Source organism: Manis pentadactyla, chromosome 12, assembly GCF_030020395.1.
Source record: "Manis pentadactyla isolate mManPen7 chromosome 12, mManPen7.hap1, whole genome shotgun sequence".
In the NCBI taxonomy this organism is placed as follows: domain Eukaryota; kingdom Metazoa; phylum Chordata; class Mammalia; order Pholidota; family Manidae; genus Manis; species Manis pentadactyla.
This window is the reverse complement of record NC_080030.1, coordinates 17,222,867-17,238,808: the sequence shown is the minus strand read 5'-3', so window position 1 is coordinate 17,238,808 and position 15,942 is coordinate 17,222,867. Positions and strand designations below refer to the sequence as shown.

General features: G+C 51.7%; 1 protein-coding gene across 2 annotated transcripts; it reads right to left on the bottom strand.

The window, feature by feature from the left end:
* Positions 1-554: 554 nt before the first annotated feature.
* On the bottom strand, positions 555-15,942 carry NIBAN3 (niban apoptosis regulator 3). 2 transcript variants are annotated; one of them, XM_057490113.1, is made up of 15 exons: positions 15,723-15,942; positions 13,964-14,094; positions 11,775-11,900; positions 11,057-11,171; positions 9,083-9,250; positions 8,387-8,502; positions 8,200-8,304; positions 7,860-8,022; positions 7,182-7,372; positions 6,132-6,290; positions 5,489-5,533; positions 5,292-5,435; positions 4,237-4,348; positions 1,980-2,063; positions 555-735 (listed from the first exon to the last, which is right to left on the bottom strand). In XM_057490113.1, the coding sequence occupies exons 1-15, from the start codon at positions 15,937-15,939 to the stop codon at positions 629-631; spliced, it is 1,983 nt and encodes a 660-aa protein (XP_057346096.1). In that variant the 5' UTR covers positions 15,940-15,942; the 3' UTR covers positions 555-628. The 2 variants fall into 2 exon arrangements, 1 of the variants encoding a protein (XP_057346096.1); XR_008993094.1 differs by lacking the exons at positions 555-735; positions 1,980-2,063; positions 4,237-4,348; positions 5,292-5,435 and having other exon boundaries at positions 5,488-5,533; positions 6,127-6,290; positions 7,860-8,502.

Genomic DNA, 15,942 nt, shown 5'->3' with positions numbered 1-15,942 from the left:
ACACTACTCGGGAAATCCCTCCGGAACCTGCTCAGGAAGCAGCTGGAAGGCTTTTGACCTGGAGAAGCTGCCAACCTCAAGTGGACAGATGACTTCTCTGGCAAGCAGAAGGAAGTCAGTAAAAGCTCTCTTAGCTGGGAAACTTGATACCAAACAGATTTGGAGTGAATAAACAAACCCAAAAGGTCCTGAGCAAGCTGAGGTATCTAACCTGTAAGCAAAGCGTTAATACCCTTAATATACAAAGAATTATTAGAGATCAATAAGAAAAACGTAAAATCTCCTGAAAAGCAAGTGAAAAGCCACGAACAGGCACTTCACTTAAAAACAAGCAAACAAACCCACAACCATGAAAATAGATAATGAACATATTTTTAGGTTCAATTTGTCATCAAAGAAATTCAAAATATGACAATGAAATGTGTGTGTCTCTCTCAAATTGACATTTTGTTCTCTTATGAAAATTCCTAAGGATATGGAGAAAATGTACAAATGCTGCTGGTAGGAGTGTACAAAGGATTATAAAAGCCTTTAAATGGTGCATATGCTTTGACTCAGAAATTCTACTAGTAGACTTTATCCAATGGGAAGGAGGATGCACACACCCATCAGCTCCAGAATGAAAGAATCAGCTCCAGAATGTGTCTGGAGGAGGCAGCAGGAAGAGTGGCTGGACCTGGGTGCTGGAGCCTGGATGCCTGGGGCAAGTCCCTTTCTGAGCCTCAGTTTCCTCATCTGCAAAATGGAAAGTATCATAAGGATGTTAAAACATCAGACACATCAAATGCCTGGCACATAATAAGTACTCAGTAAATGGAAGCTCAGCAACAAAAACTTAACAGAAACTTGTAAGCACCCAGAAGATAAAAGGGCCAAGGAGAGGAATGGGGAGAAGCAGCTAAAAACAGTTCTTAGACTCAAGAAAAGATGCTCAACCTCATCTTCAATAAGACATGCTCCTTAAAATGACAGCAAGATGAAATTTTTTCACCCAGAATGTCTGAGAAACCCCAAGTCAGCTGACAGTTTGTTCAGTCTGTGGGGAAATGGGCCACCCGCACACAGTGAGGGGCCCCAGATGGGACTGCCCTGGTGGAGAGCGCTCTGGACACCACAGCTGAAATGACAAATACATATGCTCTAAACCCTGGGATTTCACGTTGAGGGATTTATCCACAGAGATGTAAACTTGCCTGAAAAGTCTACACAAAGTCATTCCCTGTTGCATTTAGCTGTTAGCTCAAGGGACTAGAAGCAAAACATCCATCATTGGTTAGATTCTGGCTAAGTGTCCATCCACAACCCCTCATCCTTAATTGCAAATCCCCAAATATTCTAACATCTTGAAGTCTTTCAGGGACTGTCTAATCTTCATTCAGCCCAATGAGTGTGAATATTCATCAGTTTACCTACAGCAATTGACTACAGAATGGTGCCCCAAATCAGCTGGAGAGTGTATTCATTAGCTTCAGCTGGGGAGTGTATTCATTAGCTACTGCTGTGTAACATATGACTCCAAAAGTTAGCAGATAAAAACCACATGCTGTTACATTGACTACTCCAACAAGTAGCTCACTGTAGGGTTCTGCAGTAGAAAGCCAGGCTGCCCCAGCCCTGTCTCCCTGAACCCATCTTTCAAAGCCTCTGGTTGTGGTAAACCCAAGGCTCCTATCATCACAATCTCCACTTCTAGTGTTGGGAACTGGTAGCTGCTGGGTGAAGCCCTACTGAGTCCTGGCAAAATGAAATGGGACACAAATTCATGTGCACATCAGAACATACCTCTGTGGCTCAGACAAACTGCAGGTCCCTACTGCCCTCATTCACGACAAGCTCGGCCAACCCAGCTGGATCAGGAGACAAAGTACATTCTATTCCATCCAGGAATCCATGCTCATGACCATCCCATACACCCTGTGCAGGCCCTCCACCCACCAGCCAATTCACTGTCATGGCCCAAAAAGTTGGAAGGTCCTCACCTGCTCCCACCTGGTCCCATGGGGCCTCTGAGCAGCCATCCAGAGTGCAGGGCATGTCACTGGCACCAAAGGCCTTTTTCAACTCTAAAACAAGAGATAAACCTCTGGACCTACCTGGGAAAGCCCTGGCATCAAAGGGCTTACATACATTCTCCCAGAGAGGCCACAAGAGGGCAAAGAATGGAAGAAGTATCTCAAGCAGGGACCTGAAATAAGTGGCTCACAGAAATCTCTCTCCACACCTGGGCCCATGGCAGACATTGCTAGCTGATCTTCACACCTTCACTGATCCTGCAACCAACTCCATCCTCCAACACAGTACTCCAAGCAGACATCACAAATCAATTGTGATGGAACCCCTAAAGTACCTGTAAAACGTCTAGGAAGGAAAACTCTCTGATGTTACCTGTTTCTGGATTTTCTTTTCCCAATCAGAGAATAGCCTTTTTCCTTTTAAAATGTCCCCTTTTCAGAACCCTCCTACACTGCAATATGGAGGTTCCTCAAAAAACTAAAAATAGAAATACCATTGACCTGGGAATTCCACTCCTAGGAATTTGCCCAAAGAAAATAACTTCTCAGATTCAAAAAGAGATAGCACCCCTATGTTTATCGCAGCACTATTTACAATAGGTAGGATATGGAAGCAACCTAAGTGTCCATCTGTAGATGAAGGATAAGAAGATGTGGTGCATATACACAATGGAATATTATTCAGCCATAAGAAAGAAACAAATCCTACCATTTGCAACAACATGGACGGAGCTAGACAGTATTATGCTCAGTGAAATAAGCCAGGCGGAGGAAGACAAGTACCAAATGATTTCCCTCATTTGTGGAGTATAACAACGAAGCAAAACTGAAGGAACAAAACAGCAGCAGACTCACAGCCTCCAAGAAGGGACTAGTAGTTACCAAAGGGGAGGGGTCGGGGAGGGTAGGAGGGGAGGGAGGAAGAAGGGGATTCAGGGGTATTATGATTGGTACACATGGTGTGTGGGGTCACGGGGAAGACAGTGTAGCACAGAGAAGGCAAGTAGTGACTGTGGCATCTTACTGCACTGATGGACAGTGACTGCAATGGGGTATGGGGGGGACTCAATAATATGGGTGAATGTAGTAACCACAATGCTTTTTTTGTTTTGTTTTGTTTTTTTCACAATGTTTTTCATGTGAAACCTTCATAAGTGTGTATATCAATGATACCTTAATAAAAAAAGTCCCCCTTTCTATGGGAAATTAGTTCGTTTGTATGCCCACACACCATCCTCATGCTTATGTCCCGGCTCCCAGAGCCCCACAGTCCCTGGGTTTCTCCCACCTCCCCACCTGTTCTGTCGGTCTCTTCTTCCTCCTTGTATCCTTCCAATACAGGCTGTTTGGGACTCCTCTCCTTTCCCTGTACACCATCACCAAATCGTTGCCCCTCTTGTGCACTCAGTGACAACTCAGGCCAACAACTCTGGAACGTTTGGCTCCTGCCTCATCCTTGTGCCTGGGCTCTGTCGGCTTGGCTGCCGCCTGTTCTTGAGTCCATTCTTTGCCCCCAGGACCCTCAGCTTCCTCCTGGGCTTCCAGTCTGGCCGCTGTTGTCCTCTGCTCACATATACTCTATGGCTCCTTATTGCCTGCCCAATAAAGTCTAAGCTCCTCTGCCTGCTAGGTAAGGCTCTGCACATCTGCCTGACAGCCTCCAGCCTCCTCTTCTCCATTTCTCTCCATGCACTGCAGCAGCCACACAGATGCTGCGACATTCCCTGAACTGCTGCCTTACGGTGAGCATGCCTGTTAGTGCACACATCTTGGCAATCACAGGCATTGGGTCATAAGAAAACAGACAAGGCAGAAGGGAGAAGGGAGGTCCTGGAGCCACTTCCCAGCCCCAAATGATCCTGAGAAGCCTACCCCAAACCCAAGAAGTCTCAGGGCCTCAGTGCCAACCCAGAGAAAAACGGGGAGTTGTTGTTGAATGAATAAATATAAATGCTTATCCCCAGTTTTTAAATTTGGCTTCCTTCCTCTTTCTCTGAGAACTCCTACACACCCCTCATGGCCTAGCTCCAGTGCTCCTCCTCCAGGGAGCTTCCGTCACTACCCCTCCACGGCTCGGCCGCCCCAGTCCCCTCTGTCCCAGTCCTGACCTCCAGTCAAGGAGCTGGTGTTCACAAGAAGTGAGGTGATGGTGGCCCTGGTAGGCCTCAATATACACAGCCAGGAGTCACCTGGCTTCTTCGAGCCGTAGGAGAGTGGGGCTCACCTCTGTCAATCCTCTGCAGCAGAACCCCTTGGACAACGTCCCTGTAGATGCCCTCGGTGGTTAGGGCCGGGCTGCCCACAGCAAGGACATCCCCTTCAAATTCAGGCAGTTCCTGAAATGCAGGTGGGTTAGGGGCTGATCTGGAGGGGTGGGCTGTGATGTGCATTTCAGCCCCAGGCCAGACCCTGATTAGCTGGGAAGACTTGGGCCTCAATTTCCAATATCTTTAAAATGGAGACGTTCACCCATATTCCCTTGGGTTGTTGTAGGGATGTGACTCCTTTCTTAAGTCTATCATTTGCCCCTAAGACCATGCCCTCAGTCTCCTCCCTGACTTCATCTGTTCTCTGCTCACACACCCTCCATGGCTCCCTATTGTCTGCCCAATAAAGTCTAAACCCCTCAGTAGGGAAGGACTAAATTACATAACCAAGTACACCACACCTCAACAGGAATAGTGTGTTTATCTCCTCTGGGACCCCCAAAGCCATTTCCTCTAGAGGATCTTGTTAGGACCTGAAGCAAACCTGCCTGGTGTCCCCTAAGCCCTGTGTGGTCAGGCCCCTGGGAGGTCCCTTCTCATTTCCTTCCCACTCCCCCACTCACTGAGCTCCAGCCACTGTTCCTCCAACATATTAGGCACAATCCTATCCCAGGGCCTTTGCAGATGCTGTGCCCTCTGCATGGAACACCCTTCTCTGGACATGGCTCATGACTGCAGTTTGCCGCTTCTCGAGTGTCATCTTCTCACAGACCAGCTGGCAACCCCCATAGTCTGCCTCTGCCTCCTCCCTTCTCTGAAGTGTGTGCCATTGCTGATATATCATGCACAGGCCTCTACCCCACCTCTCAAATGGCAGGCACTGGCAGGGAGCAGCAGAAGGCATTGGTGGAGCCCAGAGGAGCCATCCAACCCAGCCCCAGGGCTCAGGAAACAAACGTCTGTAATCACCACAGTGGCTCTGTGAGGGAGAGAGCATTCTGCCCATTTCACAGAAAGCCACAGACGCTTGGGTATCCTATAGGACCTGCTCGTACAGCCCCTATCAGCTCACCGTTTTGCAGCTGGACTGTAGCTGGTTCAACACAAAGGGCAAGAAGATACAGAGCAGCCACCCGCGGAGGAACCTCCTCTGTGCTGAGCCGCTGTCTGAGTGGAACTTCTGCACAACACACACCGTGGCTGGTCCAGTGACCATCTGAGCAGCCAGGCCCACTGCCAAGTCCTCCCAGAGGACCTCACCTTCAGCACCTGGTCTGCCAGTTGCAGGAAGGTGGCCACGGCATTGGCCATGAGCTGTGGGAGGAGGCACGGGGATGACCCCCAGGAACTCACGCTCCGGCCTTATCAGCCCTGTGCCTGTCCAGCTGACCCCTTCCCAGCTCCCAGCCTGCCCCAACCAGCCACTGCCACCCAACCTTCTCCTTGCTCAAGAAACAGCACCCCATCCGCTCAGGACCTGGGGGCCTTCTAATCAGTGGGGGCCTAGACACAAACTGGCAGAAAACACCCCCCTTCTGGAGGATGGTGTCAGGGTGTCTAGTTCAGTTTGTACACTTTCACCTCTCAAGGCTTATCCACATTGTTCCCTCTACCAAGACATGTCCCACCCCCATTCTCCCCACTGCTGCCCCAGGTTGGAAGTTCTCCTCTGGAAGTCCTACCCGCCCTGCAGATGGATCAGGGGTCCTCTCGGGGCTCCCATAGCACTTTGTGTGTCCCCACCACAGCCCCGCCCACTGCCTGGTCACAGGCTCACGTCTGCATGACACTGAGAGCCTGGCGAGGGGCGGCCGTCTCCCTGTGCCATTATGGTCTCCCCAGCACACTCTTGGCTCCTACTGAGTGGAGGCTGCTGTTCTTGCCTGGCCTCTCAGCCTCCCACTCACCTCACCTGCTGTGCGAGATCCTGGGCCCCAAACACCAGGCTTTGTGTTCCAAAGAAGCCAAACGGTGCTGCCAGCTGTCTCAGGCGCCCCTGGCTCCGAGCAGCCTCACGGTAGCAGGTCTGCATCAGCTCTGGGTCCCAGGGCATCTCTCCAAATGAATAAACCTGTGCTCCAATGGCAGCCAAGTGAGGAAAAAAAAGTCAGTCAATAGAAAAGCAGAGCCAAGAACCTCACAGTCAATTCATCAAAGGAGAATGCAAATGGAAACACATCCCACTTTAGCTGTCACCAAAGACATGCATAATAAAGGTAACAGAGGGGTGTGGTGTAATGGGCATAAAATGGCAAAACCCCCCAAAATGATAACATGCAATGCTGGCATGGCTAAGGGAAAGTGAACACACTCAGCTCTTGTGACATTTATGCCCACCACTTCATGCTTCTCTGTTCTGGGCCCTAGGGCTACAGAAATGGAGTAATCTAAGCCAGTGTTTGCCCTCAAGGAGCTCACAGAAAAGTTAGGATAAATAGACTGTAGACAAACAACTACAGTGTTATGTAAACACTGCTGTAAGGGAGGAACTAAGGCACCTGCAGATGCAGAAGGGGATCAGGGAAAGTTCCTGGAAGAGGTGATTATGAAATACAGGCTGAAGTAGTTGAAGGTTTCCTGGCATGGTAGTAGATACTCACTTAGTATCAGAAGAACTGAGCTGATGTGCAGTGGAGTCAAATTCTCTGACTCAGGGAACAGGGTGGGCTTTGGCCAAACAGGAATGGGAGGAAGAGGAGCTTGGGGGGAAGGTGACTTAAGATTGGTATTGCTAAAATGCTACTTTTGTCATCTTATTCCTTTTCCCCCAACATTTTAAACTGTACCTCAATGACCATATAGCATGGTAGTCCACAATAAATAAAAATAAAAAAAAAAACAGCCTAGAACAAAGTTCTTTCAAAAGAAAAGGCTCTCAAACAAGAAAGATGCAAAGTTCTCACAATTCCTCTGTAAAGTTACACTGCCCACAGGCTGATGAAATCCCCCACACTGGAGTCACCTCCTTGCGCAGCCGGGTGCCGGAGGGGCTCCCACGCAGGTGGTGAGACAGGCGGTCCATGCCCTGGGTGAGAAGGGTCTGCACCTCTGTGATTGAGGCTTCCACATTGCTCACCAGTGTCTTCGTGATCTGGGGTAGCTGTGTGTCTACCTTCCTGTGCAGGCAGGATTCCAGGGGGGCCAGAACCTTGGCTGGTAATGAAAGACACTGGCCTGGGTCTCCTCTGCAAGGTGTCCCGCAAATGGGTGGTGGGGGAGGGAGTTGGCCTTGGGCTCAGCAGTGTGCCATGGATGGGACGGCAGACTGAGCACACTTTTCCACCCATTTTACAGATAAGAAAACTGAGGCTTTGCACGCAGCAAGGATGAACTCAAAGACGCACACCTGGGAGGCGGGGTCTGGATTCTAGGCCGGTTCTCTTTGTTATTCAGCAGAGTGGGGGCCACCTCCGCTGGCTGACGCTGCCAGTGCCCCCCACCCTCTCACTGCGTTCTCACTGGATGCACCCCCTGCCCGCCCCTTCCCGGCCCACCCTCTCTGGAAGGAATCCTTCTCACAGCCTCGAGCCTCAGCCTGGAAACCCCGCCCATCTCCCACTCGGGCCCCGCCCATTCTCTCCCGGGTCCTGCCCCTTCCTGCCCGGGCCGAATTCCTGCCGGCGCCGCCCCTGAGCCTCACCCCGCAGCCTCCCGGCCACGCGCGTCCGCAGCCGCAGCATCTGGTCCACGTCCGTGCGGACTGTCCTCTCCAGGGCCGCAAGCAGAGCGTCCTTTTCCGGTTGGAAGGCGCGGAGGCCCGCAGAAGCCCGGGCCAAGACGGCAGCGTGGACTGCGTCCAGGAGCTGCCCGGACAGGCCGAGTGACCCCACGAGAGCCAGGAGGCCGGGGAAGAGCCGAGATGGAATAGGGGTGGGGGGGACAGAGAGACAGAGACGTAGAGAGACGGGGAGACCATTCAGGCCCAGCCTTCATACCCGTCCACCGCGGCCCCCCGCGGCCCCTCCGCGTCTCCGCGCTACCTCGGTGCAGGCCCAGGCCCGGGTGCGGCCGGCACCCCGCACGCCGGGCAGGGTCTGGGCTCGCAGCGCGGGCAGCAGCTCCCGCATCAGCACCGCGGTCAGCACCTGCGGGACAGCAGACAGTGGGCTTGGCCCCGGATGGAAAGGGATCCTGGGGGTCCTGGGTGCGGCCTCGCGCGGCACTGACCTCGGCGTCGGAGCCCAGGGTCACGTCGTCGTTGCCGCAGTGGCCTTGGTGCTGCCGGTAGAGCCTGACGGCGTCCAGGAAAGCACGGGCAGCAGGGGCCTGACTTCGCTGCAGAACTGAGAGGTCCACTCCTCTGTGCCCGCCCGTCCCTCCCCTGCTTCCCATGCCTAAAGAAAAAGCCCTCCTCCTAGCCAGGTCCTAGAATACCCAAATCTCACCCACTCCCACACCTTTGCACAAGCAGTGCCTCTGCAGGGAACACGCTCCCCCAGAACCATCACCAGCCCATAAGGCGCCTGTATAGGATTTAGGTAAAAGCATCCCTGGACAGTGACAGCCCAGGCCATCCTGCAGTCTCCAGCTGCCCCTCCAATTATGTACATTTCTGCAGTCAATAGTCTGCTCAACTGTATGTGTCGTCCTCTTCCCCTTCTTCACCTGACTCATCATCTTTTTCAGACCCCACCTTCGACACTCCTTTCCCCTCCCATCCGCCAAGCTACGCTCCCACAGGACTGTGTTCCCATCACAGCCCTGGCCATTCATAACTGTTTTCTCTGCGTCGGCCCACAATCTATTTTATAGATAAGGAAACTGAAACTTGGGGAGGGTCCCACAGCCGGCAAAGGCCGATACATTTGACCTCAGACCCCAAGCCCCACCGCGGCCTGACTTTTCACCTTTCCTGGGACCCACCTGTACCACGAAGCCGGATGCCGCCCTGCAGGGCTAGCCTCCAAGCACGCTGTGCTTTCCCTGTGGCTGCAGAGAAACAGAGATGCCTGCGGAAGGGATGCTGCAGGAACAGAGGGAAGTTCATGGGCGTTTCCAGGAGGGATTCAGGTTCTTCCTGTGTCTGGTCTCCTGAAAGCAGACAGAGGTGGTATGTCTTCATTCATTCATTTACCCTATAATCTATCATTCATTCACCGGGACAAAATACCCATGAAATGCTTAGGGGAGACTGTGGCATGGGCAGTTGTACAATAAGCATGAGCTGTGCTCTCCTAATTGCACTATACTTATTCCACCTCAGTTCCGGGGGCAGGTGTGCCCAGGGCAGACATCAACAATCCATCCTAGCACTGCTTCCCAGCCTCAGCATCCTCAACACGGGGAGTAAGCATGTGATCTGAGCCGCTTGCTGTGGGTCACTGGAGTCCACCAGGCCCTAGCCAAACCATTTTCTAGCTCTGTGCATAGGGCATAGTTTTTATCTCTGAACCTTAGTTTTCCTGCCTGTAAAATGACCTTAAAAGTGAGAGCAACAATGTAGAACTGTTGGAAGGACAAGACGAGTGAATTTATTTTTGGTCAATTTACTTGCAGTCTCTTACACTCTTAATGTTTTGTTCTGAATTCTGGGGTCATACATACAGAAGTTCCTGATCATCCCAACCCTTACCACTGCCCTCAAATATAATAATAGCAATTAATGCTGTGGGGGACATTACTCCAGATTTTTTTTTTAACAGAGAAGAAAATTATTATTTTTTTAAAATTAAGGTGTCATTGATATACAATCAACATTGTGGTTTCAACATTCACCCATATTATCAAGTCCCCACCACCACCCCATTGCAATCACTGTCCATCAGCTTAGTAAGATGCTATAGAGTCATTACTTGTCTTCTCCTTGCTGTGCTGCCTTCCCCGTGACCTGCCTATATTGTGGGTGCTCATTTTAATGCCCCTTGGTCCCCTTCTCCTTCCCTCCCCACCCACCTTCCCCAGCCCCTTCCCTTTGGTAACTGCTTCTCCCTTCTTGGAGTCTGTGGACATTACTCCAGATTTTTTAATGTGCCCAAAGTTGCATGGGGTGCATTTTTGTAACAAAATGGAATTTTCTGGTCTAAAACTGGCCTTTTTGCTCCTGTATACATGGGGGACTGGGCCATTATTTAATCAACCCCCCAAAGGGTGGTGGGTATTTGGATGGATCTGATGTCTTCACAGCATCAGCATTTCTGCAGACTGTCCTTCTTGCAACATCGTTGCTTCCTTTGGCAGCAGGACGGTGCTACAGTGAAGCCGAGGATGCGATTCTGGCTGTCACTTACTGACTGTGTGACAGTCCTGTGTCCTCATCTATGAAATGGGATGGTTAGTGATATGGCCACTCCCTGGGAAGATTCAGTGACATAATGCAGGCCCCATGCTGAGCCCTCATCAGACATATACCATCCCAATAATCCTGTCCTTCCCCTATTCCTGTGCAGTGCTGTGGTAATGAAAGAGGAGGAAAAAGCAGAAGGGGTGGGAGGGAGAGAAAAGCCTCCTGGAAACACAGGGCTGAACACTACACCTTCCAGCAAATCCGTGCTATTTTCCCACCCACCAGTGTCCATCTCCCTACATGCTTGCTGACACCAGGTTTTACTGTTTTTACCCTTTGTTACTTTGATTCCACTCCAGTGACCCAACTCCTTCTCCCTCTCATGAGAGTGGATATCTGTCTTTCTAGAGCTGGGGTGCTCACTTAAAGGATCCCAAGGGAACACTTCACAAAGTCTGGAGATATTTTTGTTGTCACACCTCTGGTGGGAGGGAGCTCCTGGCATCATGTGGCTGTCCGACACCCTGCAATGCACAAGGTGCCCCACTGCAAAGAATTCAGCCGTGACTCTCAGTGGGAGGTTAACCTGCTCTCAGGGTCCTCAGGAGCCTCACCTGAGTAGTCTGGGCAGAGAGTATCCAACAGGTGGAGATATTCATGCTGAGAAGTCAGGACTGTGTAGCCTGTTAGGGCTGTAGAGCCCAGGGGATGGCCGCCACTTTCATACTCCTACGAAAGGCATCCAAAAGAACCGGCTTGGGACAGGTCTACACTGGGGCTTCCATGTCCCAACTGTGGGATTATGGGATGGTTTCAGGTTAGCTGGGGGAAGCCCTCCAAACCCACTCCCTGCCTCCCTCCACCTCTCCCTTCTTCCCTCTCTCCCCGATAGGCGACACCCAGCACCCACTGTGTGCTAGGCCAATCCTGAGTGCTGTATGAGGATTATCCATCCACTTCACAGCCGCGTGTGCTGTGGACCATCATCATTCCATTTCACAGAGGTGGAAACTAAGTCCCAGTAAGACAAGTGACCTGCCCAAATTCCCCAGTTGGAAAGTGGGGCTTGGGTGCAATGGGCAAAGGCCTTGCGTGGTTTAACCTCAGCTCTGCTGACACCCATAAGCCCTTGTTTCTGGCCTGGGCCTCAGTTTACCCACCTGGCTCATCAGAGATAGCCACCCACCTCAGACCAGGCACATAGAGACCCCCCAGCTCATACTAGATGACTGAATAAAGACAGGGGGCCATTCTGGGAGCTGGACCCAGATCCATGCTGGGGAGGCTGGGATGGAGAGGTAGGACTAGGAGGGATGAGAGCCACTCACTCACCTCCTTGTGGCTGAACCACTCCAGGCGGCCATCCCCACGCAGGACACAGAAGACTGGCTGCCACCGGGGAGGCTGGCCCTGCAGCTGGGTCAGGGGCCCTCGGTGCTCGCAGACTCGGGGCAGCTTCTGTGAGAGGAGGGGTGAGAAGATGTCAAGGGCACAGGACAGTGTCTTCAGGTCTGGACCATCTGGACAGTTCTCACTGTATCCCAGGGGCCTCCAAGCACAGGGTGCTTGATGCTGCTGACACGCCATTGCTCTTCTTTACCAAGCACATGTACAGAATGCGCGTGTGGGGGGCACTTCCAAATGCAAACTTTAATCCTCTCACAGCCCTGGGAGGTAGACGCTCTTGTCACCCCCACTTCATGAGGAAATGGACTCTTCCCCATTTGAGCCTCTGATGAGTCCCCAGCCCTGGCCAACAGCCTGACTGCAGCCTGGGAGAGACCCTGAAAGGAAGGGCCCGGCAGAGCCACATCTAGATTCCTGACCCGCAGCCACTGTGGGATAATACACGTGTTGTTTCAAGCCACTAGCAGGGTGGTATATTGTTATGCAGCGTTAGCTAGCTAAAGCAAGTGGGACTGCTGCGTGTGGAGCTGGTGTAGTTGGATTTTATGAGAAACAGCCAGGCCCTCTCCGCAGACCCCTCCGCTGGGGAGGGGGCACGCCACCTTGTCTCATTTACTTTGTAGCCCCCTGGCCACCTGAATCGTGTGCATTTGCTTTCATCACTGGATCTGGGGCGGGGTCCAGTGCACAGATGGTACTTGATAAATATTCTATAAATAAATTAACCAGATTTGTGATGTTTGCATTTGCTGGTGAGGCAGTGGGAACTCAGGTATTTGTTCAATACCTTTTTTTTTTTTTTTTTTGGTTCTCCACACCTTTTCCTGGGTCTGAGGTTTTTCATAATATTGTTAAAATGTTATTATAGAAATTATTACATAAAATAAAAATACAGAAACGAAGGGTTTTATAAAAAGTTCAAACTGAAGCAAGGGGAAATGCCTCCATGCTACTTGAACTCCAATGTCAGCTGCACCCTAACCCAGGTGGCTGGAACCAGCAGGTGGCAAAAGGTGCAGGTTAGGGGGACACCTGAGGCCCCAAGATACCGCAAGGTAGAGCTGGGAGAAGAGGCATTTGAGAGAGGTGGGTAATCTCAGGGCGTTGATTGGCACAGGGGACCCAGTGTCAGGGACCAGCATGGACTCCAGGCTCAAATCGTGTCTTTGCCTCTTGCTGGTGGTGTGACCCCAGGCGGGTCACCTCGCCTCTCTGTGCCTGAGTCTCCTCACTGGCCTAAGACCCATTTCCCCGGCTGGTGAGGACTGAGTTGGTTGTGCTGGACACATGCAGGCTCTGGGTACCATTTGCCAGCTCAGGAGGGTCTGGAGCTGGAGACGGGCAGCTCCAGGCTCTTTTGCTCCACTGACAAACTCTTTCTGTGCTCCTACTATGTGCAGGCACCACGTGGGCACAAGAGATCCCAGGGGTGTACAGGGCCTGGCTGCCATCCTTGCAGGCAGACAAAAGCAGGTAGCAGGCGTGTGACCCAAGGCTTCCCTGGAGAAGCAGTGGGACAGGGTTTCCAGAGGAGGCACTCAACCTGGCTGGCTTGTGGTGATCAAGGAAAGCTTCTTGGAAGAGGTGGCAGCCAACACATGAGAAGGAATGGGTAGAGGGTACCAGGCAGAGGGCACCACAAGCACAAGGCATGGGATCCAATAGGCAAGGCCTTTCCAACTTCAGGGCTTCTGCTTTGGCTGCCTTCAGCCTAGAATGCTCCTCCCGTTCTGGGGGCCAGGTCTGGCTCCTTATCTTTTACATTTCAGCTCAGAGGGGCCCTCCCTGCACCCCAATACTGCCTTACACCTTGTCTTCCTGGCACCTGCATCATGGTATGTTAACTTGTTTGGGGTCATTCCCACCCCTCCCATCAGCCCTGGAGAGCAGAACGGGATCTGTGTTGGTCACTGCTGTGTCCCCAGCATGCAGCCCAGGACGTGACGTGCAGTAGGTGCCCACTGAATGCTTGTTCAAAGAATTAATTTTTAACAGTCACTCTGGGTCTTGGCACCAGAGAGGACAAAGGCATGAAGAGGGCCCCCCCCTGCTGAACAAATGCCCTCCCCAGGCTCCCTCACTCGGCAGCCCCTTCTCCCGTTTGTGGCACCTACTTTGCTGGGCAGCAGCTGGCATCTGGCTGGCTCCTGGGGGCCCAGCTCTTGGGAGATCTTCCTCAGGACAGAGGCTGCCAGCTGCCCGCGGTAGCAGGGCAGGAAGCTCCTCAGCAGAGTGTCCACCTGGCCTGCAAGGACAAGGGGACTGTGAAGGGGCTGGACCGGACCCACCTGGTGCAGGAAGGACAGGCAGGAAGCCACTTGTGAGCACCTGCCCTCACGGAGGCTGCCTGACAAGGCCTGCTGTGAATTCCATTCAACTTTAACCCTCCATGGCCTGTTTCTATCCACATGGGGAGGTAGGGGAGTAAAGGCTTAATTTATAATTGATGTATGATAAACTTTATTATATAAAGTGTGCAATCTGATGAGCTTGGACAAATGAGCTTATCCATGAAATCATCATGATCAAGATAATGAGCAGATCCAGCCTACCCAAGTTTCCTTTAGCCTGCCATCTGGGAAGGTTTTCAAAATCTTTTAAGAACCCCACCCCAGCCCAAAGGAACGTTATGGAGCAATGGAAGCATTCTGTATCCTGATCTAGGAGGGAATCCTGCAAGTGCTAAAGTCCTTCAAGCTGTTCTCTGAAGATGTGTGCACTTGGCTGTTTGTAGAACATCCTGTATTAAGTCCATTGTGCTGCCTGGAATATGGACCCAATGGCTGGAGCTTCAGCAATCACTATGCACCAGGAGATGGCTTCACACACAGAAGCCACGAATGATAGAACCATGAGATGGAGAAGTTTGGGGGTCATTTATCAGCCTGCCTGCCACTGTAAACCTCTATAGGAAAGAGAAATAAACCTTGATCTTGTGGAAGCCACTACAGAAAAAAAAAAATCCCAACATTGCATAGAGTAACTGTTTGAATCCTTACAATGGTCCCACGAGGTAGACATTGTTGCTACCCTGTTTTACAGATAAGAGAATGAGACTCAGAGAAGTGATCACCCAGGTCACACAGTGAGTGAGGGCAGAGCCAGAGTGTGAACCTGGACAGTCTACGTGTTTGCAAAACACACCATATGCCTTTGCACATGCTGTTTCCCCTATCCAGAGCACTCTTCCCACATCACCTACCCACCAACTCCATCACACCCACCCAGCCCTGGCTTGACCTTCATCTCTTAGGTGGGCAGTCACCCACTCTTGTCTTCCCCCCAACCTAAGGAATCTGTGGGTTGGACCCCACCACTCCTATAAGGCTTTCCAACCAACTGCCAAATGTAATGATAACTTGACCTTCTTTCCTGGTTTAGATTATATGCCCACGAGGGTGGGACCATTCCAACCCCACTGTGTCCCTAGTGCCCAGCACACAGTAGGTGCTCAACCGTTTCAGGGCACCAGCCTCTCTTAGCTCAAATCAGAAATGGAGCCTGTCCCTGAGATCCATGCAGAGGGCCCTGCTGGTCCCTGCCCACCTGGCAAGGTCATCCTGCAAGATCTGGCTGGGTTCAGGGTCCCTCCCACCTGGCCCCATGCACCCTACCCTGAACCCATGCCTGAACAGGGTTATCAGGTTTACTGAATAAAAATACAGGACACCAGTTACATTTAAATTTCAGATAAATAAGGAATCATTTTTTAGCATAAGTATGCTCCTGTGCAAAATTAGGGATATACCTGTACTAAAAAAAATTATTACTCACGGTTTATCTGCAATCTCCATTAGGAGGGCATCCTGCATATCCAACAGCTCTAGTCCTGAGCCACCCGCCCCACTCCCAAGCCTCACCAAGCCAGCTCACCCCTCAGGTACTGCTGCTGACTCTTGTCCAGGGGACTCGAGGGCCTCCCACCCATCGTGCTGCAGTCTCCAGGGGCTCTCCTGAAAGCAAAGAAGGCACCCCTGCTTCTTCCCACCAGCCCCAGGCTCCTTGGGTGGGGGCACTGTGGGAGAAGGGCTGCCTGTGAGAGGCTGGGGTGCTGCAGAGACCAGTTGCCTGGGGACAGAAGCCAGAGCATGGC